The sequence below is a fragment of the Hemiscyllium ocellatum genome, chromosome 15, assembly GCF_020745735.1.
Source record: "Hemiscyllium ocellatum isolate sHemOce1 chromosome 15, sHemOce1.pat.X.cur, whole genome shotgun sequence".
Lineage (NCBI taxonomy): Eukaryota > Metazoa > Chordata > Chondrichthyes > Orectolobiformes > Hemiscylliidae > Hemiscyllium > Hemiscyllium ocellatum.
This window is the reverse complement of record NC_083415.1, coordinates 59,072,607-59,098,930: the sequence shown is the minus strand read 5'-3', so window position 1 is coordinate 59,098,930 and position 26,324 is coordinate 59,072,607. Positions and strand designations below refer to the sequence as shown.

Below are 26,324 nucleotides of genomic sequence, written 5' to 3'. Positions count from 1 at the left end.
GGTATATGAATAGGAAGGGTTTGGAGGGATATGGGCCGGGTGCTGGCAGGTGGGACTAGATTGGGTTGGGATATCTGGTCAGCGTGAACAAGTTGGACTGAAGGGTCTGTTTCTGTGCGTACATCTCTATGACGCTGACTGAAGAACTTCCTCTTCACCTCCGTTCTAAAGGATTGTCCCTTCACTCTGAGGCTGTGCCCTCAGGTCCTAGTCTCTCTTACTAATGGAAGCATCTTCTCCATGTCCACTCTATCCAGGTCTCTCAGTATTCTGTAAGTTTCAATCATCCTTCTAAAGTCCATGGAGTACAGTCCTAGACTCCGCAACTGCTCCTCATATGACAAACCCTTCATTCCCAGGATCATTCTTGTAAACCTTTGGATCTCCTCCAACACCGGCACATCATTCCTTAGATATGAGGCCCAAAGCTGTGCACAATATTCCAGATTAGAGCTTGACCCCAGTGTGAAATGTACTACTGACTGGCTGCACGCTCAGCAGGAGATCCAAATGTATTTGCTGATGTTTGCTAAAAATAGTCCGTATCTCTTAAACAGAAGGTACATTCAGACTGCAGCAAGTGCTGGAACTGTCAACGTCAGAGCACAATTTGGATGGACAATGATGTAGCAGATAGTGAGAGAGGGGTGGCATGGTGGCTCAGTGGTTAGCATTGCTGCCTTATAGCACCAGGGTCCTAGGTTCGATTCCAGCCTTGGGTGACTGTCTGTGTGGAGTTTGCACATTCTCCCCGTGTCTGTATGGGTTTCATCCAGGTGCTTCGCTTTCCTCCCACAGTCCAAAGATGTGCAGGTCAGGTCAGGTGAGTTGGCCATTCTAAATTGCCCATAGTGTTATGTGCATTAGTCATAGTGAAATGGGTCTGGGTGGGTTACTCTTCGGAGGGTCGGTGTGGACTGGTTGGGCCGAAGGGCCTGTTAACGCACTGTAAGGAATCTAATCTAATCTTTGCTGTGATGTTGGACAGTGTTTCCTCTAAGTTGTTTCATAGTTAGCTACTGTAAGTTGGTCATGCACAACGCAGCCCTTTCAAGTTACTACTTCCATGACCATGCAAAAAAATTAAAAGAGACATTGCAGCTAAATAAATTGCCATCGTAATGCCAAATAAGATGGTTGTAGTGGAGGCCTGAGTCCATGAGGTAGAAAGGCAGAGGGAAATGATGTTTCTATAGAAGGCCAGGAGACCCTGAAGACTCAGACTGCCAAAAACAATGTGAGTCATTAACCTGATCTGGTAATCTTGCCTGCAGGAATTTAAAAGACCTCTCTTCAGTCATCATGGTCAATGGATGTAGTTTCAACTGTTATCTCCCACTACCACACCATCAGTTTCACATGCTGCTCAATGCACCACACTCCATCAGTCAGTAGTCAGAAATCAAGCTCAGCTTGCACATTTACCACTCCTACCCACATCTCACAGCCTCCACACACTTCCAACTATTCTGCTAAGACAACAACATCACCCAAGCATGTTGCATGCACTGACACTTCCCTGTTGCTGGAGAAGCTTGCCCAGGACATAAGGCAGCAGCAGGGGACTGGTGGGGAACAATGTTCGCCAAGTTGTTAGGGTTCCTCTGATTCCACATGCTTCCTTCATTCCTCTGCTCCCAGAGTGAAGTGAGTCTATTGGAGAACATGACTCACTCATTCCCCTCCACAATTTATATTCATTATGGGCAGAAATTCGTCCAGGGAGAAAGGACATGAATTCCTGCTGGGAATGTGTTCCTGTTGGGAAAAGCTCTAGCTTGGGAGGCCGACTTGTGGAAGTTAGCCTCATTGTTTCTCCTTGAACATTAACCAGATTGTCTGATAGCTCAAAGACTTCTTTGCGTTTGCATTTTTAGGTGGGTCTGTCAGCAGGGACCATCCTTTTCCTCGTTGGCCTAGCAACAGTCACTACTGGTTACCTGGTGCCCCCGAAGATCGAAGGTATCGGGGAGGCTGATTTCCTCGTGGTGGACAGGCGTGCCATCGAGTACAATGAGGCGCTGGAGGTCAGCAAGCTGGTGGGCGCCATCCTTTTCAGCGTGGGAGGAACAGCAATTGCAGCATGCATTCTGGTTCTGACCCTTTCCAGGCATCCCCCCAAAGATGAAGAGAGACAATTTTCACCCATCCTGAAACGAGGCCCACCTGAAACAAAGCACAAAATGTCTCTAACAACTGGGTCACCAGGGGATGCCCAAATCCCTGTTAGCTTGTCAAGAGTACAGAGTATCCAACCCAAAACGGGAACCTGAGGGACCAGTGCCTAAGCCCTTTATGAAACAGGTCTCCTTTATAATGTGAATTCCAGTGTGAAGTCTTAATCAAATGGTCCCACTTCCATAGATTGGCTTTAAGAGGTGATTCCTTACTGATGTGAAAAGATTTCTGGCTGATCTGAATATTTAGGGCCCCAGCCCTTTCCTAACCCAAAATCCTGCATTTTACTTATCCAGGGGTGTTTCATTTGAAGGTCTATATCAGTAAAACCTGCCACCTTGAGTCTTTTCCTGTCCTCTTGTGCATTTCTAATTTCCATCACTCCACCACTGACACTCATTCCTTCCACTGCCTGTGCTAATGCTGGTAATCTGAAAGTGCTGGAGAAACTCAGCAGGTCTGACAGCACCTGAAAGAGAGAAATAGAGTTAACATTTTGAGTCTAATATGACTTTTCTTCACAACGTGAAACATTAACTCTGTTTCTCTTACTACAGATGCTGCCAGACCTGCTGAGTTTCTCCAACATTCTCTGTTCTTTTTTCTCCTAAACCCTGGACTTCCCTTTCTAAAAATCTCCACATACCTTTGTTGCTTTACAACATTGCTTTAAAATCTACCTCATGGGCAAAGTTTTCAAGCACCTGTCCTCATATCTCCTTATGTGCCTCAGTGTTCAATCTTGTTGCAATCAGACTTCTTTGAAATGCTTCAGGAATTTTAACAATGCTAAGACATTACATAATAGAACTTAGTGTTGTTGCTGCTGATTTCCTTAGTTCCTGTCAGCAACATTGTTGAGGAGAAGATTTTGGCAAGAAGAAGAGTATAATGACACTCTGAGTCATGACATTCCCATATGTTCCTTGAGTGTTCTGGGAACTTAGCTCAGCCTTTAACAAGCTGCTGCCCTCTTCAATTACCAGTTGTAATTGCTACCCATGTGGTAATTCAGGAGACAGAAATGGGAACTAAATCCATTGGCAAATCAGTTAGCTTTTGAGACAAGAAAAATGTAGTCTGGGTTTTGCTGAGGGCTTTGTGGTGCAGTGGTAGTGTCCCTATCTCTGAGTCTAGGAAGCCCAGGTTCAAGTCCCACCTGTTTCAAAAGTATGTCAGAGCATCTGTGAACAAGTTGATCAGGAAATATATCCAGATTTTTTTTGCTTGGGAGCCTCAGATTCTTTAATACATCTCTTCCCCTCCCCACTCCAAATAGAAATTTTGGGAAAGACACAACATAATGCAAGCAAGTGGCTTGGAATGATAAAACAATGCTGCTCTGGATCAATGACAGGCTTGCCCTTAAAGACCATAAGATCATAAGACATAAGAGTGGAAGTAAGGCCATTTGGCCCATCGAGTCCACTCCACCATTCAATCATGGCTGATGGGCATTTCAACTCCACTTACCAGCGTTCTCCCCGTAGCCCTTAATTCCTCGAGACAACAAGAATCTATCAATCTCTTAGCACCTGGACTGTACTGCCTGAAAACATGGTGGAAGCAGATTAATTTGTAATTTTCCAAAAATGTTTTCATTTGGACTGGGTGACCAAAAACTTGATTACCATAAATATAATTACTAAGAAATCCAATAAAGGATTCTGGATAAATTTATTTTCTCAGCGAGCAAGAGCATTGAGTCCAATTTTGGAATGATTCTGTTTACTTCTCTGGGAAAAGGAATGGGATATATAATTGAAAGAGAGACATTTGCAGGGCTCTGGGATAACAGCAGGAGTTTGGGTCAAATCAAACTGTTCCTAAAACATACACAGGAGCAGTGATCAGCCCAGTCAGCCAATCAAGTCTGAACCATCGTCCAGTGAGGCTATTCCAATAACCCTCAACACTTCCTGCCATTTTCCCCATAACTCTCCATTCCCTTTGCTGATTATTGATCTGTCTGTCTCAGTCTTGGATATATTTAATCTGGACAGTCCTCTGCAAGAAAGAATTCCACAGATTCACTACCTTCTGAGAGAAGATTTTCCTCCTTATCTCTGTCTTAGGTGTGCAATCCCTTACTCTATATTTATGTGTTAGCACAGACAAGATGGATGGAGTAACCTCCTTTTGTCTGTTATTCACTGCTTCCATGACTCCAGAATTCCATGATCCATGACTAGTTTTCCATTTCAGAGCACTTACTGCTGTTCAAAGTGTTTGATCTGTGCATGTGAAGATCCAAGTTACTACATATCTTGTGCCATGTGAGAGATGATTAGGCTTGGCATCCTGTGTAACGTTTACTCACCTCAGTGAACTGTTGCGTGGATGGTGGCAGTTTGACATATCACTTCCTCAGCATGAGTGACCACTGAGAGTGCTGAATATTCCAGCAACGCAGCAGTGATATAAACCAGAACTAAGGAACAAACATGTGCAACCCTCTCATCTGAACAAACTGTGAGGCATGTGGAGATCTATCGAAGAAATGATTGGATTGAACTGACTGTGCCCTTTATTAGATCAGAACGCCTCACAGCGCCAGAGACCCGGGTTCAATTCCTGCCTCAGGTGACTGACTGTGTGGAGTTTGCACGTTCTCCCTGTGTCTGTGTGGGTTTCCTCCGGGTGCTCCGGTTTCCTCCCACAGTCCAAAGATGTGCAGGATCAGGTGAATTGGCCATGCTAAATTGTCCGTAGTGTTAGGTGGGGGTAAATGTAGGAGTATGGGTGGGTTGCGCTTCGGCGGGTCGGTGTGGACTTGTTGGGCCGAAGGGCCTGTTTCCACACTGTAAGTAATCTAATCTAATCTAATCTAAACATGTTGTCAACTCTGAGGCCTGTGTCAGAGGCCATCTCAATATTATGAGGTGATTTCATTCCCCCTTTTGTTATTTTATTGAATTCCCTTTGGAAGTGCTGCTTTTGAGCAGCTCATTCCAATTCACAATTTAAAACACAGTCTTCATCGTCCCTCTGTTTTGATTTGAAATCTCTCTGTGATTACTGACCTCTCACCGGTGGAAACACCTCTTTAGATACACTCTTAAGAAAACCCACACAACTTTGAGTAGCCCTGCTTGAAGTCATTAATGTTTCCAGCACCGAAGAAGACCCAATAGCCCATCGCATCTGCAATGGCCAAAAACAGGCACCTCATTATTCTCATCCCATTTTCTATCCCATAGTATTGTATGCATCACAAGTGCGCATTTAAATATTTCTTAAGTGTTAAGATGGTTTCTGTCTCTACCAGCTTTACAGGCAGTGAGTTCCAAATTCCCACCATTTTCTGAGTGGAACAAAATTTCTCCTCGAAACTTCCTGCCCATAAGTCTATGCCCTTGGTCATTGATGGCTCTATCAATGGGAAAAGTTCCTTCCTGTTTATCCTGCATACACCCATTGTAATTTGATACATCTTAGTCATGTCACCCCTCAGTCTCCTTTGCTCTAAGGAAAACAACTCCAATACCTCAACATAACTAAAATTCTCCAGTCCAGGCAACATTCTGGTAAATCTCCTCCGCATCCTCCCCAGTACTGTCACAACCCTCCTATAATGTGGATTCCAGAACTGAACGACGGTCTCAGCTGTGGCCTCACCAACTTTTCCATGCAGGGAACAATTCCTTCTTTTCTCGTCTCATTATGGAACTGAAGTTGCACAAATGTCACAGAGGTATCTTTTGCACCCTTTCTCCAAGGTTGCAATTTCCTATTGATCGGTTTGTGAAAACTGAGACTTTTCTTTTCCAGCTCCTGCACTAAAGGGTCTTTGACACAGAGAAAATTCCAATGGGTTCTCCCAACATCGCAGAGAGCTTGTCCGATTCACCATCAAGTCACCAAACTGGATGTAAAGTTAGACTGCACAAAATTGGACTTTAGTGGACGGCACGGTGGCACAGTGGTTAGCACTGCTGCCTCACAGCGCCTGAGACCCAGGTTCAATTCCCGACTCAGGCGACTGTGTGGAGTTTGCACGTTCTCCCCGTGTCTGCGTGGGTTTCCGCCGGGTGCTCCGGCTTCCTCCCACAATCCAAAGATGTGCGGGTCAGGTGAATTGGCCATGCTAAATTGCCCGTAGTGTTAGGTAAGGGGTAAATGTAGGGGTATGGGTGGGTTGCGCGTCGGTGTGGACTTGTTGGGCCGAAGGGCCTGTTTCCACTGTAAGTAATCTAATCTAATTATGGTGCCCTTTACTCACATCCAATCTTTGTCCCTTCATTATTCCAAGATAGCCAATAAGTCAAGGCAAGGAGACTAGAAACTTTCTCCATTTTTTGAAGCAGTTCAGAGAAGGTTGGGAAGACTGATTCCTGAGTTAAAGGGGTTGGCTTATGAGGGAAAGATGAACAGGTTAGGCTTATGCTCATTGGAGTTTGGGAGAACAGGAGGTGATCATATTGAAACATGTAAGAATTCAAGGGACCTTGACAGGGTAGAGGCTTCCCTTATGGGAAATTTAGAACTGGGGGCATGGTTTAAAAATAAGGGGTCTCCCTATTAAAACAGAGATGAGAAACTCCTCCTCTTAGATTATCAAGCGTGGTTGGAATTCTTTACCACAGATAGTAATGGAAGTGGATTGTAGAAGGCTGAGTTTGACAAATTTCTGATTTATAAGTGAGTCAAGGTTTATGAGGGATAGACAGGGAAGTGAAGTTAAGGCCACAATCAAATCTACTGCGATCTAACTAATACCAAAGCAGGCTCCAAATGGCCTATTTCTTATGTGCTCCCCCATCTCAGTGTGTTTGTGTGAACTTCCTTCACCTCAAGAAAGTTTCTCATTCTGGTTAGAAGACAAAAAGAATTAAAAAGGCATAAGAATTAGGAGCAGGAGTGGGTCATTCAGCCCCACAAGCCTACTCTGCTATTTATTATGATCATGGCTGATCTCATCTCGGCCTCGACTCCATTTTCTTGCCTGATCTCCACAACCCTTCAACCCATTACTAATTAAAAATCTGTCTATCTCCTCGTTAAATTTACTCAATGCTCCAGCATGCACTATACTCTAGGGCAGTGACCTTGACAGATTCATAATCTTTTCAGACAAGTAATTTCCCCTCATCTCTGTTTTAACTAAGACCATGAGAAATAGGAGCAGGAGTAGGCCCTCAAGCCTGCTTCACCAATCAATAGGATCACGGCTGATCCAGTGACATTCCTCAGACCCATTTTCCTGTGTTTTCCCCCATAACCATTGATTCCACGACTGATCAAGAACCTATCTCAGCCTTAAATATACACAAGGACTGTGTTCCCACAGCTCTCTGTGACAAGGAGTTCCAAAGATTCACAACCATCTGAGAGAAGGAATTCTTCCTCATTTCAGTCTTAAATTGGTGTCCTTTTATTCTGAGACTGTGTCCTCTGGTCCCAGACTCTCCCATTGGAGGAAACATCCTCTTCAACATTTACTGTCAAGCTGTTACCTCTTATCCTAACACAATGACTTCTCATTGCCCCACAAGGGGAAACATCTACTTTACATATTCTTTGTCAATCCTCTTTAGCACCATATATGTCTCAATTAGATCCGGAAAGAGTAGGCCCAAACTGCACAAACTCTCTTCATCAGACACACCCCCTCATCTCAAGAATGGACCCACTGACGGAAAATATAGTTGCAGAACAGAGTTGCATATTTGGGTCACCAATTTTGTCACAATTTATTCATGCAGATGTCATCACATGACCTCCAGGTGTCAACAGCCCTACCCTCACTCTCCCACCATTGGTTGCCTGAGATATCCCTCTTTGTGACATCCTATCCTCCCAAACCAATTGGAAAGCAAAGAAGACTCTTCGTTATCTGATCGGATCATTCCAGGTTCAATTAGGCAGTCAAACTGCCATCAATTGCCCATATCTTACAGTTTAAGAAATAAAAACATTCAGAATTTTGTTTTCTGTGTTAATTTGTTTTAGTGTCCCTGGACCCCTCACCCCCCCCCCCCCCCCCCCCCAGACACTTTTGGAAGATTGTTACTCTAGAGGCACAATGTTACATCACCTCCATTTTTTCCCACTGTATCTCATATCCCCATAACCTTAAACACCTCAGGGCTGCCTTGAGTTCAATAAATGTTCAGGCAACCTGAATTAAATGGGTTTCTGATCAATGCAGCATGTATAATCCAAACAGCTGCTTTCAGGGTTCACCACTTGACCTGTTCCATGAAGGGAAACCAATTCTCAGCTAGAGATGTTCATTGATAACCCACCTCCTGACAGACGGTGTATTTAAACAAACCAATCGCAACAGACTCCACCTTCATTCTAAAATTGCTCTTGGCATACCTTCATGAAAATAAACATAAAATAAAAATAACTGTGTTGCTGCTGACTGCAGAGTCTTTTTTTCATTGTGAACATTTACTGAGATTTAATCATTTATTTATCGTTCTCTTTCCTTGTTCCACTTGTATTTTGAACTTTCATGAAGACAGATTCAAATGTTCAGAAAAGGCCCTTCAGTCATTGAGTCTGTGATAACTACCACAAAGGCACACTAATCCCAATTTCCTGCATTTATCCCCTATCCTTGAATATTATGATATTTCAAATACTCATCCAAATATCTTTTAAAGGTTGTAAGGTTTCCAGCCTCCACTACTCTCTCAGACAGTACATTGCATATTCCCGCCACCTGCTGAGTGAAAAAGATTTTTTCTCAAATCCTCTGTGAATCTGCTGTCTTTTACACTAAAACTATGCCCTCTCGTGATTGACCCCTCAACCAAGGGGAACAGCTGCGTTCTATCCACCCTGTCCATATCCCTCATAATCTCAATCATCCCAGTCATGCCCCCACACCCCCAGTATTCTCTGCTCTAGAGAAAATAATCAAAGCCTATCTCGTCTCTCCTTATAGCTCAATTACTCTAACGCAGGCAACATCCTGGAGAACTTCCTCTGAACTCTATTTAGCACTATCACATTCTTCTGCAGTGAGGTGACCAGAACTGCTCACAGTACACTTATTGCAGGCTGTATAACTCCAACATGACCTCCTTACTCTTAAACTCTTGAGCCACGACTGATGAAAGCAAGTGTCTCATATACCTTGTTAACTATCCTATTCACGTTGTCTGTCAACTTCATGAATCTGTGAGTAATTACCCCAAGATCCTTATGTTCCTTCCAGCTCCCAAGTGTTCTGCCATTCATTGAATGCACACTCATCTTGTTTCTTCTAAAGTGCATTACTTCACACTTACGAGGGTTAAATGCCATCTACCATTGCTTTGCCAACTCATCTAACACATCTTCCTGTAACCTACAACCGTCTTCTTCGCTACTAACCAATCTTGGTGATATCTGCAAATTTGCTTAACATTCTCCCCACATTTTCATCTATACCATTTATGTATAAAACAAACAATAAGGGTCCCAGTACTGATCCTTGTGGTACCCTGCCAGACGCCAGCCTCCAGTCACTCAAACAGCCTTCTACCACTACACTTTGACTAAGCCAGTGTCAGATCCAGCTCACCGTGTTTCCCAGAATTCCATGTGCTTTAACCTTCTCAATCAGGCTCCCATGCAGAAACTTGTCAAAAGCTTTGCTAAAATCCATATAAACTACATCAGCTGAACTTCCCTCATCCATACACTTGACCACATTTTTGAAAAAAATCTAATGGCCTCCCTCTGACAAAGCCACGCTGACTCCATCACTAATTATCCCAATCCTTTCCAAGTGGATATTTGTTCTCTCCTCCAGGAATTTCTCCAATAGTTTCACTACCATTAATGTGAGACTCACCAGTCTGTCAGTTCTTGGTTCACCTCTATCACCCTTCTTACAAAGTGGAACCAACTAGCTGTCCTCCAGTCCTCTGGAACTTGCACTGTGGCCAGAGAGGAATTAAATATTTGTGTTAGAGCCTCTCCAATTCATTAAGGCCAGGGGATTTGTCCATTTTTAAGCCCAACAGAGCCTCCAATTTCCTCTGTCAAACTGTGTAGATTCCTCGTAGTCCCTTTTCCTGAATTCCAGAACCTACGTTCTCCTTTTCCAGAGTGTAAAATCAAAGGGAAATATTTAGTCAATCCTTTCAAAATCCTGTGGCTTCACACACACGTTGCCTAATGAACCCTTGGTTAACCTCTTCCTTTTAATGTATTTATAAACTATTTTAGGATTCTCCCTAATCTTGTTTGTAAGTCCTATTTCCATGTTTTTCTTTCTGTGTTATTCCATCTCTCCCTTCAGATTCAAGGCAGCTGACAGTGGGCTGGGGGGGAGGAGGGATGGAGAGGTATGGGGGATTTACAATAGATGTTATACTTACTCTTGTGTAAATCCTCTGTCACTCATGTCCTGACACAGCACTGCTGTAAGTGTGTAGGATTCCACAGGCATCCACAATATCATGTAACTATTCCCCACTCTGAGGTTTCACTGGAAGAATAAGCTTGAAAATGACCACGTGCGATTGGGACCCCAGTCACCACCACCTCCCATAACTTCATTTCTAGAGAGCAAGAACCAAATTATTTGCCTTGTCCATTTGAGTAAAAGAATGGAGAGGGTAGGATGTGTCCATTGCCTTCAATCTGAAGGAAGAGGGAGGGAATTTCCAACAAAAGGAGTCCACTTTACAGCAATTTGTCTATTTACTCTGCAAACAGTCTACACAGTCTATTTAAAAAGAACACTTTGACACAATAGGAAACTGAACTCGGGACTGAAACTGCAGTAGCATCTCGCAGGGGAAGAAAACTTCCCCAACAAATTGCAGTTGGAGGATAGTTATATTTTTTTCCTATTCATTCATGGAATGAGGACGTCACTGGCTAGGCCAGCATTTATTGCTCATCTCTAATTGCCCAAAGGGCAGTTAAGAGTAAACCACATTGCTGTGGGTCTGGAGTCACATGTAGGCCAGACCAGGTAAGGATGGCAGATTTCCTTCAGTAAACACCATTGGTGAGCAAAATGGGCATTTCCCCAAAAATCGACAATGGTTTCATGGTCATCATTAATCTCTTAATTCCCAAGTATTTTTGTTTAATTCAAATTCAATCATTGGGACTCAGGTCCCAAGAGCATTTCTTGGGTCTTGAGACTAATGTCGATCGTGTGGTGCTGGAAAAGCACAGCAGGTCAGGCAGCATCTGAGGAGCAGGAGAATCGACGTTTCGGGCATAAGCCCTTTATCAGGAATGAGGTTTGTGAGCCGAGTGGCTGAGAGATAAGTGGGAGGGGAGTGGGGTTGGGGGGAAGGTAGCTGACAATGCAATAGAGAGAAGGAGGGGGAGAAGGTGATAGTTTGGAGAGGAGAGTGGTGCGGATAAGTGAGAAAGATGGTGGACAAATCGAGAGTGTGGAGGCTTAAGACTAGGATAATGTGGGTACAGAGGAAATGAGGAAATTGGTGAAATCCATATTGATTCCCTAAAGTTGCAGGGTCTTGGGTCTAATGGTCTAATGATAATACCCTAGGCCAGCATATCCCCTTGCATATTATGGGTATAAAGGTGATCTCAACTGTGATGTTTCAGGGAATGATTGACAGGGGAATCCCTAATAGCCACACACGCAGACAACAAGCAACATGAATTCGACTGGGAAAACACTACTATCATAGGGCAAGCTAGACAGAGAACAGCCAGAGAATTCCTAGAGGCATGGCATTCATCCACAAACTCCATCAACAAACACATCGACCTGGACCCAATATACCAACCACTACAGCGGACAGCTGAAACTGACACCCGGAAGCGGCAAGGACAGACCACTATAAATACCGGAAGAAACATCAAAGAAGCGCTTCGCAGGAGGCTCCAAAGCACTGATGATGTCGCCTAGCAGGGGACGAAACGTTTGCAACAAAAACTTCCAGCTCGGCGAACAGAACCACAACAACGAGCACCCGAGCTACAAATCTTCGCACAAACCTTGAACACTTAGGGGAATTCGTCTACTCTCTGGCTTGGACCTCTCCACATTATCTGCCCCTTGTGTGTCTATTTGCCGTTGGCATTATTTTGGATGTGTTCAAGTATGACCACACAACTCAAGCTCAGACATATCAACCCGGGTGATACAGAGCCAGACAAGGCATGAAGGTGCCCCTCTTAAATGTCAGCCCCTGCTTGAGCCCATTCAACTCAGCTAGAGCAGCAATCAGGCTGGTGCCATTAGCCTCAGCACCTCTCAGGAGAGGCAATTCAGTCAAGAATCATCCTTACATCACTGCTGGGCATTCTGCCAGTCTCACCCTTCTGAAGGGCAGAGTCCCACAGGGGCAACATGACAAGATCCAAGTTGGTCCTTTAAAGCAATACAGTGTTCCTCTGTGATCCTGTCTGCCATCTGCAGTGGATCTAAAAGACCACACAATTCATAATTCAAAGCAATGCCGTGTGAGCTTTCTCTGATGTTCTGGCCAACATTTACCCTGTGACCAATCAGTGAATCAGATGATCTGGTCGTGGTCACATTGCTCTCTATGGGAGCTTGCTGTACACAATTTTATGACTGTGTTCCCAAAATTGTATTTGTAATTACACTTCTTTGGTTGCAAACAGCTTTGTGATGCCTCAATATATAAATGGTGCTACGTAAATGCAGATTCTGCCCTTCAGTCTGCTGCAATTTGAGTGAACATAGCATCAAACTCCACTATGAAGGATTCCATGCTGGAACCTCGGTTAGGCAGAGTTAAAATCAGGTCAGTCCATGGGCAGTCATTTTAAAAAACAAATAAAAGCAAAATTACAAGGAAGCTGGGTATCTGCAACAATCACAGAGAATGCTGGTGAAACTCAGCAGGTCTGGCAGTAACTGTGCAGAGAAACAAAGTTAACGTTTTGAGTCCTATATCACTCCATTTCTCTCTGCACAAATGCTGCCAGTCCTACTGAGGCTCTCCAGCATTCTCTGGGTTATGTGTTAAAAATCGTGAATTACAGAATGCTGCAGAATGATGAGCATCTTCTTCATCTTATCACAAGGAACATTTGATTTGATTTGATTTATTATTGTCATATGTACTTAGATACAGTGAAAAGTATTGTTTTGTGTGTAAATCCTACCTTACATAAGTACACCAGGGTCATAGAACAGACTGCAGAATGTGGTGTTACAGCTACAGAGAAGGTGCAGTGAAAGATCAGCTTTAATACATGAAGGGTCCATTCAGAAATTTGATAATAGTGGGGAAGAAGCTATTGTTGAAGCTGTTTTGAAATGTTTCCAAACTTTTGTATCTTTTGCCCGATGGGAGATGGTGGAAGAGAGTATAACTGGTGTCAGAGAGGTCTTTGATTATGCTTTACTGAGGCAGAGGGAGTCAATGGTTTTCGTGATGGACAGGGCTGTGTTCTCAACTCTCTGTAATTTCTTTTGATCTTGGGCTGAGGAGTTGCCATACCACACTCTGATGCATCCAGATAAGACGCTGTCTATGGTGCATCTATAAAAATTGGTAAGAATCATTGTGGACATGCCAAATTACCTGAGCCATCTGAGGAAGTAGAGGTTTTGAGTGTGTTTTCTTGACCATAGCGTTGGCATGGATATCCAGGACAGATTATTGGTGATCATTGCGCCTAGGAACTTGAGGCTATCAACCATCTCCACCTCAGCACCATTGATACAGACATGTCCTCAACATTGGAGGCATGTCCTCCACATTGCTGCCCCTCAGGTAACTTAGGCCTGAGCTCATAGATCAATACTGATGTGTGGAATGTATGTAAGTGCAAAGACACTAACGCCTTTCCAGACTGTGTGGGAATCTCTCTCATATTAGAGAAAGAGACTACACACAAACTGAGGGTGGTTTAATCTGAAGGTCACCACACCTCAGTTGAGGAGAGAGGTTGAGAAGGAAATTCCTTCATGGTAGCCTCAGCTGGAGTGGGAATTGAAGCTATGCTGTTGGTGTAGTGGTGTATTGCAAACCAGCAATCCAGCCAACTGAACTAACAAGTCCCAAATGTCGTATGCAATGCTGTTTATAATTCTGAGGGGACACAGGGAGCATTTACATTGGTCAATTACTGAAGTGTTTTACTTGGTGTATTCTCAGTACCATCTGTATAATCTGATGTGCTGTCAGTGGTATGTCTGCAGAAATAACAATAAGACTGCATAAATTAACATTTTAGGTCTCCAGCTGTTTTCATGATTTGAGGAAACAAGATCTGACTTTTATAAAACAATCAAGAACTTTTAACAAAGTCTGAGGCACGGCATTTTGTGTTTGCTCACATTCTCAAATGGAAAACTCTGCGTCTTAATTTAGTTTTGATCAATGACAGAGGTCGACGAAATGCAATGCAATCTGCAATATTCGTGTTTCGCCAAGCGGTGGCGGTGTAGTACAATTATGGGTTGGCAGAACCTACATGTGGGTCGTTTCTGAAATTCAATGTATTCGTCTTTGCTGTTACTGCGAGTGCGTGAGGGCAATGTTATTAGGGGGCAACTTTCAAAAATAAACAGCAAGGTATGGATTTAAAACAACAGTGAAAAAATAGCAAGTGCTATGTTTCTGGATACATCCATCTGAAGATGAAAGAAGCATTTACAATGACAAGTCACTGTGTCCACACCCTGGGCAGTACCTGAGTAGCATTATTCTCTCAAACAATAGTGTCAGGAGAACACAGAGTCTCTCTCAAATAAAAGCAAAATGCTGCGGATGCTGGAAATCTGAAATCTGGAGAAACTCAGCAGGTCGAGCAGAATCCGCGGAGAGAGAAATAGAGTTGTAACTTTTCGAGTCTGTTCTGAATTCGAAACTTTGGAACTCAAAATATTAGAGCTGAAAATGTGTTGCTGGAAAAGCGCAGCAGGTCAGGCAGCATCCAAAGAGCAGGAGAATCGACGTTTCGGGCATAAGCCCTTCTTCAGGAAAGAATTTAACTCAAAATATTAACCCTCTTTCCCTCTCTGCAGATGCTGCCAGACCTGCTGAGTTTCTGCTATAGTTTCTGTGTATAAGTTCTGAGCTCTGGTTGACCTGCTCTTTTATCAAGCCGAGTCAATGAAGTTATTGTAAATTTTTCTTTCACTGTCTAGGTGAACAGCTAACTCAGCCACCAACTGATAATCAACATGAGGCTGCCTTTGTCTGCCCCACACAATTTGCTGCACTTCCTAACAGGACCATTATGGGGAGCGAGTGACAAGATTCTCAATGAAGATTACAGCCTCATGCATGTTACTGTATGTCACCTCCACACTCACTGTAATTATTGTGCAATGCAAGGCTCTTAGCAATGCTTCAGTGTAAATTCCCGATAAGTAAGTGAATAGAAGATTGCATCTAAAAGATCTTGTTTACTGGAATTGACACCAACCAATCCATGATCTAATTCAAGAAGAATTATTTCCTGAAGTATGAAATAACAATTCCTGAACTCTCCCAATCAGACTCCTATTTTACACACTCCATCAACTTCCAGTTCTTCTAGAATTCTGATACCAAACTAATTCCCAACTCAATAAGTATTGTCCCCTACGTTGATTCCCGGTGCCCCAGTGTTTGGAATTTAATATTCAATCTTTGCTCATACTTCTGTGCAGTGCCTTGAGACTATGTAAGAGTTACTACACAATATCATTAGAATGATGCAATGGTAAGATTGCATTTCCAATTTGATATTGGATTATTCTAGCCTCGCATGCTATTGTCTCACCCACTTGCTGTACGGCTTCAGATAGAATCACAGGGTCATAAAGATATACAGCATGGAAACAGACCCTTCAGTCCAATTTGTCCATGCCATCCAAGTTTCCCAAAATAAACTAGTCCCATTTCCCTGCATTTGGCCCATATCCCTATCCCTGGACCTGTCCAAATGTCTTTTAAATATTGTAACTGTACATGCATCTACCACTTCCTCTGGCAGTTCATTCCGTATACATAGCACCTTCTGTGTGAAAAGAATGTTCAATGTTTCATGACCTACAAACTCAAACTTAAATGTACAGGCCAGTTTGGTGTACATAGGTTTGCAATGATTCCAACCTAAATACATCATGCTGAAGCTATTTATGTTGCAACATACCTGCTGTACATGAACCTGTTGCCCCAGTGTATCTAGTTCTGGTTGTAGTATATTTATTTAGGTTAATACCCTAGTTCTCACAGAAACCATTGTGTCAAGTGTAAACTTCAGTGAGTGTGGGAACATAGAGCTAGCTGAGAACAAATAGCATAGACATTTCCCTGTTGATATCTAAGGGGTTATATCCTCAGGAGAAGGGATGCACCTTTTGAGATTGAAACACAGGAATTTCTTGACTTAGAAAGTTGTGAATCTTTTGAATTCTCTATCACGAAAAACTATGGATGTTCGTTCAGCCATAAGAGAGGTGGGGATCAGGTGGGAAGGTAAAGTTGAGATGGAAGGTCAGCCAGCATCTAATTGAATAGTGGAGTCAGCACAAGGTCCTTCCCCTACTTCTATTCATTACATTGTGGGGGAAGCCAGCAATGTACATGAAGTAGGAAAAGATAGATACATTGACAGGGGTGGATGAAATAAGGTGGGAGAATGCCCATGTGCAGAACAAACTTTGACCCGTGGGGCTGAATGGCCTATTTCTGTACCACAAGAAAAATAAAAAATCTGTGTGAACTTGCAATTCTTCGTTGCATCCAAATTGTTGATACAGAGCCTGAAAAAGCAAAAGAACACACTTGGAATCATAGAATCCCTACAGTGTGGAACTAGGCCATTCAGCTCATCGTGTCCTCACCAACCTTCCAAAGAGCATCCCTCTACCCTATCCCTATAACTCTGCATTGTCCATGGCTAATCCACTTAACCCATGCATTCCTGAACACTATGGGAAATTCAACCTTGCCTATTCACTTTAACTTTTGGACTTGAACAAAACTAAATGGCAATCAGCCCTAAAGTCTACACACCAATCCTAGGGATCATATCTTTTCAAATGGCCTTTTCTAGGTGTTTTGGATATCAATCGGCACATGCAGAGACGTTGTTTGTATTTGCTCCTGTTCTGAGTTTTCTCGGCTTCCTGATCGATTTCTAACAGTGGGGAAACAAATCAGCCGGTCATTATCATGCTGCTGTCTGTGGGATCCTTCTCTGTACAAAGTGACCCACATCTGTTCCAACCAGTCAGCAGGCAAGGTTCCCCAAGGTGTGACAGGTCCAGGCAGGATCTGTCAAATCTTTACATTCCCCTTTGAGGATGGGTGAATTGAATCCCTTTCTTTATGCACATGTCCCCTTCACTGGGGACAAGGTTAATTTGAGATAGAGTCCTTCCCTTGTGGATATCTTTCTCCCAGACCAAATGAATGTTTGCTTTTAAAGGAACAATTTAACCAGATTTACTTGTGTTAACAAAAGAGTGACTTTAGCAAGAAGAATTGAGTCCATAGAAAAAGATAAAGATTGAAAATGGATATACAGTAGCACCTTGACTTATGAACTTAATCCGTTCCGGGACCCGGTTCGCAAACCGAAAAGTTCGCGAACTGAATCAATTTTCCCATTGTTCAGATATTTCCGGAGTCCTTTCTCTTTTTTGTCTCTTGGAGGTTGGTGATGCCACAAGAAAACGATCCAGAGAAACTTGTTTTTTACTTTGTTACAGAATTTTCCGAAAGTGGGACATCACATTGTCATTTAAAATGTTCACTGCTCTGTTGGTCACAGTTTTGTTAGGGTGATGCCTCTCAACAAAAGCCTGCACTTCACTCCATTTGCTACAAATGTCTTTGACTTGAACACTCAATACATCTTCCCTCTCTTCTTCCTTCTCTCCAGAATGCTCCTACTGCATAACCTTCACCTGCTCCTGTTGCAATTCAACAAGATCTTCTGTGCTGAGTAATTGTCTGTGGTTCTCCACCAGCTCCGCCATATCATCTTCATCGACCTCCAAGCCCATATTTTGGCCCAGGGTCACAATCTCGTTCACTACATTTACTGATGTCTCCTCTTCAAAACCCTCAAAGTCTCTCTCAGGTACACAATCTGGCCAAAGATTCCTCCAGGCCAACTGCAACGTACGGAAAGAGACCTTGCTCCATGTCTTATCAATAAGGCTTATGTAGTGGAGGATATTGAAGTGGTCCTTCTAGTACTGACCAAGGGTCAAACCTGTGTCATTGGTGACCTGAAAACACCTGGCTAACAGAGCCTTGGTATATAATTTTTTTGAAATTTGCAATGACATGCTGGTCCATGGGTTGGATGAGAGGAGTGGTGTTGGGAGGAAGGAACTTCACTTTTATGAAGTTGTGTTCAATGTTCAAGTCTTCTTCCAAACTTGGAGGATGGGCAGGAGCATTGTCCATTACTAGAAGACACTTAAGTGGCAAATTATTTGTTTCAAGATATTCCTTGACAGCTGGTGCAAAAACTTCCATCAACCATTCCATAAAAATCATTTGCATGACCAAGCCTTGCTATTCACCCTATACATTACCGGGAGTTTAGCCTTCAGCACGCGAGGTTTAAAAACACGAGGATCTTCAAAGTTGTAGACTAATAGAGGCTTAATCTTGCAATCCCCACTTGCATTCACGCACAATAAAAGCATTAATCTATCCTTCATTGGTTTGTGGCCGAGTAGTGCCTTCTCCTCTTGGGTTATGTAGGTCCTTTTGGGCATTTTTTTTCCAGAAAAGTCCAGTTTCATCACAGTTAAAAACTTGATGTGAGGCACAACCTTCATCTTCGACAAACTTATTGAATTCCTTGACAAAGTCCTCCGCTGTCTTCTTGTCCAAACTAGCCACTTCTCCATGCCTTATTACACTATGGATTCCAGTTCATCAATGAAATTTATCAAACCAGCCTCTGCTGACTTTAAATTCTTCAACGCTAGCAGTATTTGTACTCAGCGGTGTCGCCAACAAATCACAGTGTATGTGTAGAGCCTTCTCGCAGATTATAGTCTCGTTAACATTATCTCCAGCAAGCTCTTTTTGATTTATCCAAACTAATAATAATTTTTCAACCTCATCTAACAATTTAGGCCTTTGCTTCATTAAAACAGTCACTCCTTTAGCCACGTCAGCTGCCTTTAGTGCCTCCTTGTTCTTTAGGATAGTACAGTTAGTCGATTTCGCCATGACGTATTGCATAGCGAGATCAGATACGCGAGCACCATTCTCGTGTTTAGCTATTATTTCCTTCTTCGCTTCTACAGTAATACATTTAGGCTTCTTAACCCCACTAACACTACCACTTCTCACTTTCTTGGCAGCCATAATGAGGGCTAATTTAATGCAAAAAACAAAAAAAAGCCTAAGAATGCTTGGATGTTGGATGTTCACAGCGCGCACACGCCAAAGATGAACTGAATGAGATCACGCTGGGCCCGAGAGCTTTTGCGTTCAAAGCGCGTGTAGAAAAGCAGAACAATGACAATGAAACCACAGGCTTTTTGCGTCGTACCTTCATTTGTACCTTGAATTTCGTACGTACTTTGAAGCAAAATTTTACTTGCAATCCTGTTCGTAAACCGATTTGTTCATGAACGGGGTCGTTTGTATGTCGAGGCGCTACTGTATTTAAAGTAAAGAGAAGACCCTTTAGAACGGAGATAAGGAGAAACTTCTTTAACCAGAGAGAGGTGAGTCTATGGAATCCATGACCACAGAAGGCTGTGGAGGCCAGGTCATTGAGTACATTTAAAACAGAGGTGGGTAACTTCTTGATTGCCATGATCAAATGGTGGAACAGACTTGATGGGCCAAATGGCCTAATTTCTGCTCCTATGTCTTATAATCTTATGATTTTAACAATCAGTTTCTGAGTCTTTGTGAAGAGTAGATGATAGAACATTGCAACATTGGATGGCATCATTACCATTCATGTTGTGGAAGCAATGGACTCCATTGGACTGTTATTACCATTGGACTGTTGACCCAGGAAATGTTCTGGGCACCTGGCTTTGTATCCTACCATGGTAGATGGTGGAACTTGACTTCAATAAATACCTGGACTTAAGACTCTCATGAGGACCATGAATCCATTGCTATTGCCAGGAAAACTCTCGTCTGGTCCTGTTGGGAAGAAAGCTCTCATCCATACCTGGTCTGACCTACATGCCCTATAACTGCCCCTGGGCAATTAGGGATGGGCAATAACAGCTGACCTACCTAGTGATGCCCTCATCCCATGAAAGAATAAAAAATTATTGATTGTTGAGCAGTTGATTTCACCAGTCTAGCTTTGCAGGTTGATTCAAATGCTTTTGTCCTGGTTTCTTTTGATGGTAGTAAACTGGTAACACTCAGCATAACATAGATAATTCCTCTTTTACCTGCATTGCAGGGGTGATTAATGGCTGCTCTCAAACTGTGATCCTTGCAGTACAGTAATCTGCACACCTGTACATTAGGCCACTAACAGACAGATTTGGGGTTGTAGTCAGTTTTTAGCCAAACTTTCTAGATATCCTTGGAAGGATAAAACACAATCACGTCTGCAAGAGATGGCTTCCTGATGGGGTGGGAGGAAAGGGGTTAAATAGCTGTTCTCTTGGTATCTCTTCCTTTTCGTTATTTCGGTTTGAATTTCCCTGACTCTGTGCAAGTGTGATATTTCACCAAACAGGAGCATGCCAGTCACTGAATTTACTATTTGAAGTCAGTTATCGTCTGGACCAAAGCTCTGTTTTAAAAGTACCTGTTGGAATTAAAAGACCGAGATGTTCATAAGTAGTTCACAGCTTCGATCCGTTGTCATGACACTTAGCAACAGTAGCGACATTTCAACAGTGCTCCATTCACCATGAAGGCTTTGAGTCATTGAGTGCTTGCAAGGGGTGCTAGGTAAGTGCAGTTTCCTTTACCTCACTTCTAAGCTTGAAAAAGAAAACGATATTGTATTTTGATTTGTAAACCACCATTGTAAGAAATGCAGAGCCAATTTAAGCACAGTGAGCGCTCACAAACAGCAGTGCGGTGTTGTTGGAATGACAAATATTAGCCCAGGTAGAGCTCTTTTGCTCTTCTTTAACCCAGTGGAAGCTAAATATCTTTTTAACCTTCACCCATCAGGACAGGCAGAACCCTCAGTTCAACATCTCAACTGAGAGATGGGACCTGCCTCAAAACTGCATTGGGCGTGCCAGGACTGATGTAGCTCTGAGGAGTGAGATTTAAACTCATGTTTTGGTGGTGGAGAAACAAGACTGCTTCCTACTGAGCCATAGCCAGCAGGGCCAGTGACAGAGGCAACAATTGATGCTAAGATGTGATTTTCATGTTGCTGCAATACTTTAGGTGAAGAGCTTAAAAAAAAAGTCTTAAATTCACAGGAAAATACTGCTTTTCTGACTCTGAAAATTGCCGCTGGCATGTATTTTTGTTTGCTTCCCTCTTGATATCCTCAGTGTGGTTCTTTTGACCTCTGTTCCGAGGAGGAGGGGGTAGTGTTGGTGGCTTTTCCCATTTTCTTTCAACTTGCTTTCCCATGGAACTTTCACACGAACCAAGTATCTGCTCCCAGAGGATAATCTGGGAGGTTTCTGCTGCATCCTGCTCCCTCCCTTGAGCACGGACTCCGTGCTGCATATAAGCACAGCACAAAACGAAAGCAAGACACGAAAGAAGGGAAGCAGTGGGTTGGGTGGGTGAAGGGAGAAGTGAAAATGTGAATTTCCACCTTGCCCTTACCCTGACCCCACACCATTCATATTGAGACATTTTTTAAAAAAGTATCATCAAGTTCAAAACAACTTGAATTTGTGCTGGGTTTTACATAAAATATTTCAAGCTAATCAACGAGCATATCGTCAATAATTATTTTGACACAATGTGACCAGGACGAGTGACAAAAAAATGTGGACAAAGGGATTGTTTTAAAGAGAATCCAAAGGGAGGAGAGAGCGGTGGAAAGGTTTCGATGGGAATTACTTAACTCAAGCAGATGGGCTCTTGTGGTACATGGTAGTGGCCATACCTGTAGCCTTGGTTCAAGTCCCACCTGCGCTACAGGCATTTCAACCAGACTTTAAACATTTCTTAAAATCTCTGTGCAAATAGAGTCATAGAGATGTTCAGCATGGAAACAGACCCTTCCATCCAACCCATCCATGCTGACCAAATATCCCAACCAAATCTAGTCCCACCTGCCAGCATCCTGCCCATATCTCTCCAAACCTTCCTATTCATATACCCATCCAGATGCCTTTTAAATGTTACAATTGTACCAGCCTCCACCACTTCCTCTGGCAGCTCATTCCATACATGCACCACCCTGTGTGTGGAAACGTTACCCCTCAGGTCCCTTTTAAATCTTTCCCCTCTCACCCGAAGCCTATGTCCTCGAGGTTTGAACTCCCCCACTCTGGGGAAATGACCATTGACTAATCACCCTATCCATGCCCCTCATGAAATCTCTGTAAGTAGGGGTCACTATTTTAAAATAAGGAATTGCCCATTTGAGACTGAGATTAGGTGAATTTTTTTTCTCTCACAGAAGGTCATGAGTATTTGGAGCTCTCTTTCTCCAAAACTAGCGGAATCTAAGTCATTGCATATTTTTGAGACAGGGATAGATAGATTCCTGGTGAGCAAGGTGTTGAAAGGTTATCGGAAGTTGGTGGGAATGCAACTAGATCCGCCAAGATCTTATTGAATACTGTGGCAGGCTTGAGTGACCCACTCCTGTTCCTGGTTTGCGTGTTCGTATAAATGCTACTCCCCTGTAATTTTTCCCCTTCAAGTATTTAAATGTTATGATCATGGCTGATCCTCTACCTCAATGCCATATTCCCGCTTTCTCCCATAATTCTTAATGCCTTTAAAATCCAAAAATGTATTGATCACTTTCTTGAATATAAACAGTAGCTTAGCTCCAAAGACTTCTGTGGTCGAGGATTCGACGGTTCACTCTTCTTCAAGTGAAGAAAGTTTTTTTCATCTCAGTCCTCAAAGGTCCACCCTTTATCCTGAGACTGTGTGTGCCTTACTTCTACACTTCCCAACCAATAACCTTCCCCCGGCATCTAGTCTGCCCAGCCTTGTTAGAATCTTATACAATTCTAAATTCTGGTGTTACCTAGTTGAAGTAATCTCTCTTCATAGGACAATGCTGCCATTCAAAGATTCAGCCAAATGAATCTCCACTGCGCTCCCTCAATAGCCCTTCCTAGGTGGGGAGATCAAAACCGCAGCAAAACTCACCAAGGCCCTGTATAACCACAGTAAAACATCCCTGTTTCTGAACTCAAGTCCTCTTGCAAAAAAGGCCAATATACAGTTTGCCTTGTTAATTGCTAGCTGCATCGGTTTACATTCACTGACTGGTGTACAGCAACCAAATGCCTTTGTATGTCCACAATTCCCAATATTTCTTTCTTCCTTGCTGTTTTTCACACCAAAGCAGGTAACTTCACACTAAACCATTTTGTACTGCATCTACCTTGTGTTTGTCCATCACTCAACTTGTCCATATCACTTTTAACTTCCTGACAAATCACAATCCTGCTCAGTTTTGTGTCATCAGCAAACTTGGAATTGGTCTTGGTTTACTCAGCCAGATCGGTTGTATATATATATATAATATATATATATATACCAGAGCAATGGTAATAGCTGGGTAAGGACTGATCCTTCCTGAGTTTATGCTGACTCTCCAGAGCAGTGGTGCACAGTCAGAGATACTCTCTTTTAAATGAGACTTTAAACTGTGGATCCATCTGCTCCTTTACGTAGATGTAAATGATCATGTTGGATTTCACAACTTGAACTCCTAAAGCCTGGGTATCCAGCTAGTGTACTGACATAGAAGCAATCTTAAATGGGCTGTTGGTACTCACAGAATGCTAACCTGAAGACTCAGTACTTCTAACACAGCTAGAGAGAAGGGGGAGAGGGAGTAAACATTGCAGTCCTGATTAACTGAGCTTCTCTGTTTTACTGTAGGGAGATGCAAACAAACAATGAAATCTGTGACGGCCACCATGTGTAGTTTATGGACAGTAAAGTCAGACAGCGCCAATTTGTTTAATGGTTTATAAATGTTCACCAGCTCCAGCTACAGGTTTTCAGATGAGATATTAAACCAAAGGTCCATGTACCCACTCTCGTGAATGTAAAAGATCTCACAGTCACTATTCTATAGAAACTTGTTCATTATATCATTGCTTTTTGTTATGCTTGGAAAGTTCACCGCTGACTGTAAATGTATTGAATTATCATGTGACATAATGGCAGGTGTGCTGTGTTAGTCAGCACACACCTTTGAGATTCCCCAACATTATTAACAGGGAATATTGTCGATTCCCTCTGCATCACATCCTGTACAAACATAATGCAGTCCTGAGGGAGTGCTGCTTTCACTGGAAGTACTATTTCTTGGGTGGGGACATTAAACTGAAGACTCTGTCATCGTTCCCCATTGACTGCGATCTCAGGTGGGTATGAAAGGTCCCCCAGCTACAAATCCACAGAAGAAAGTTACACCTGGCCAAAAGATGTATCCCTCAAGTAATATCCCAAAGACTTGTTAATCTGGTCAGTATCACACTTGTCTGAGGGAGCTTTGCTGTTTGAGAATGGGTGTCATCTTTTCTACATTGCAACAGTAATTACGCTCTGAGTGCTGCAGAAATTCAGCAGGTCTGGCAGCGTCTGTGGAGAAAGAAATACAGTTAATATTTCAAATCATCTTCAGAAGTATTCCATTGGATTGTGAGGTGACTGGAGACATCCAGTGGTTGTGGAAATCTCTGCATAAATACATGTCTTTCTTTTAACTTCTGGAAGGGAATATGTGTGAGAGATTCACTGGCATCCACCTCCTCCCTATTCATACTTCATTTGTATATTCATTCATGGCTTGAGGGACCGTGCTGTGAGCTCTCTTGAGACTGAGGCTGACACAGATATTTAAAAAGATACGTATTTAACTCCTCTGGGACATGTATGCTGACACAATCCGTTGCTACCATTTGCAGATCATAAAACCGTATGAAATAGGAGCAGAAACAGGCCATTCAGTCCACTAAGACTGGACTGCCTTTCAACAGAATCATGGTTGAGTTGATAATCCTCAACTGCATTTCCCTGCCTTTTCCCTATAGCCATTGCTTTCCCTTCATGGTCAAAAAAATCTGTTTTCAATACACTTAATGACCCAAACTCCACAGCACTCCGTAGTCAAGAATTCCACTGATTCGTTATTCTCTGAGAGAAGAAATTCTTCCTTATCTCTGTCACAAATGTGTAAGCCCTTATTCTGAGACTATGTCCTTTGGCCCTCAACTCTCCCACACAGAGAAACATTTCCACATCCATACTGATCTATTCTGAGGAAGTAACATTGAACCTGAAATGTTAACTTTGATTTCTCTCCACAGATGCTGCCAGACCTGCTGAGCCTTTTCAGGAGTTTCTGTTGTTGTTTCTGATTTCCAGCATCCTCAGTTATTTTGTAATTAACTCATTGCCACATCTCTCTATCAATATATCCACCTTGAAAACGTTTTGCTCCTCTCTCCAACAGATTTCCATTCCAATCACTTTTCTTGTCCATCTTCTTATCCATATAGCCATCCAGATGCCTTTTAAATGTTGTAATTGTACCAGCCTCCATCACTTCCTGTGGCAGCGCACGCACCACCCTCTGTATGAAAATGTTACCCCTTAGGTCCCTTTTCAATGTTTTCCCTCTCACCATAAACCTATTTCCTCTAGTTTTGCCCTCTCCAACCCTGTGAAAAAAGCCTTGGTTTTTCACCCTGTCCATTCCCCTCATGATTTTATAAAGCTCGAAAGGCTCACCCCTCAGCCTCCGATGCTCTGGGAAAAAAGCCCCAGACTATTCAGCCTCTCCCCAGTACCAAAACACTCCAGTCCCAGCAACATCCTTGTAAATAGAGTCATTGTGTCAGAGAGATGTACAGTATGGAAGCAGACCCTTCGGTCTAACCCGTCCATGCTGACCAAATATCCTAAATTAATCTAGTCCCATTTGCCAGCAGTTGGCCTATACCCCTCTACACACTTCCTATTCACATACCCATCCAGATACCTTTTAAATGTTGTAATTGTACCAGCCTCCACCACTTCTTCTGGCAACTCATTCCATACACACACCACTCTCTGCAAAAAATAGTTGCCCCTTATGTCCCTTTTAAGTGCTTCCTCTCTCAACCT

At 42.9% G+C, this 26,324-nt stretch overlaps 1 protein-coding gene across 2 annotated transcripts in view; it reads left to right on the top strand.

Annotated features, from left to right (window-relative positions):
* Nucleotides 1-15,516, top strand: part of LOC132823002 (neurensin-1-like) — a 49,552-nt gene extending 34,036 nt beyond the window's left edge. Inside the window, exons 3-4 of one of the 2 annotated variants that reach the window (XM_060836526.1) lie at nucleotides 1,878-2,027; nucleotides 15,242-15,516. In XM_060836526.1, the coding sequence (XP_060692509.1) occupies nucleotides 1,878-2,027; nucleotides 15,242-15,253 (162 nt within the window). In that variant the 3' untranslated portion in view covers nucleotides 15,254-15,516. Of the gene's footprint in view, nucleotides 1-1,877; nucleotides 2,930-15,241 lie in introns of those variants that run through there. The other variant, XM_060836525.1, reaches the window with a different exon arrangement.
* Nucleotides 15,517-26,324: the final 10,808 nt, after the last annotated feature.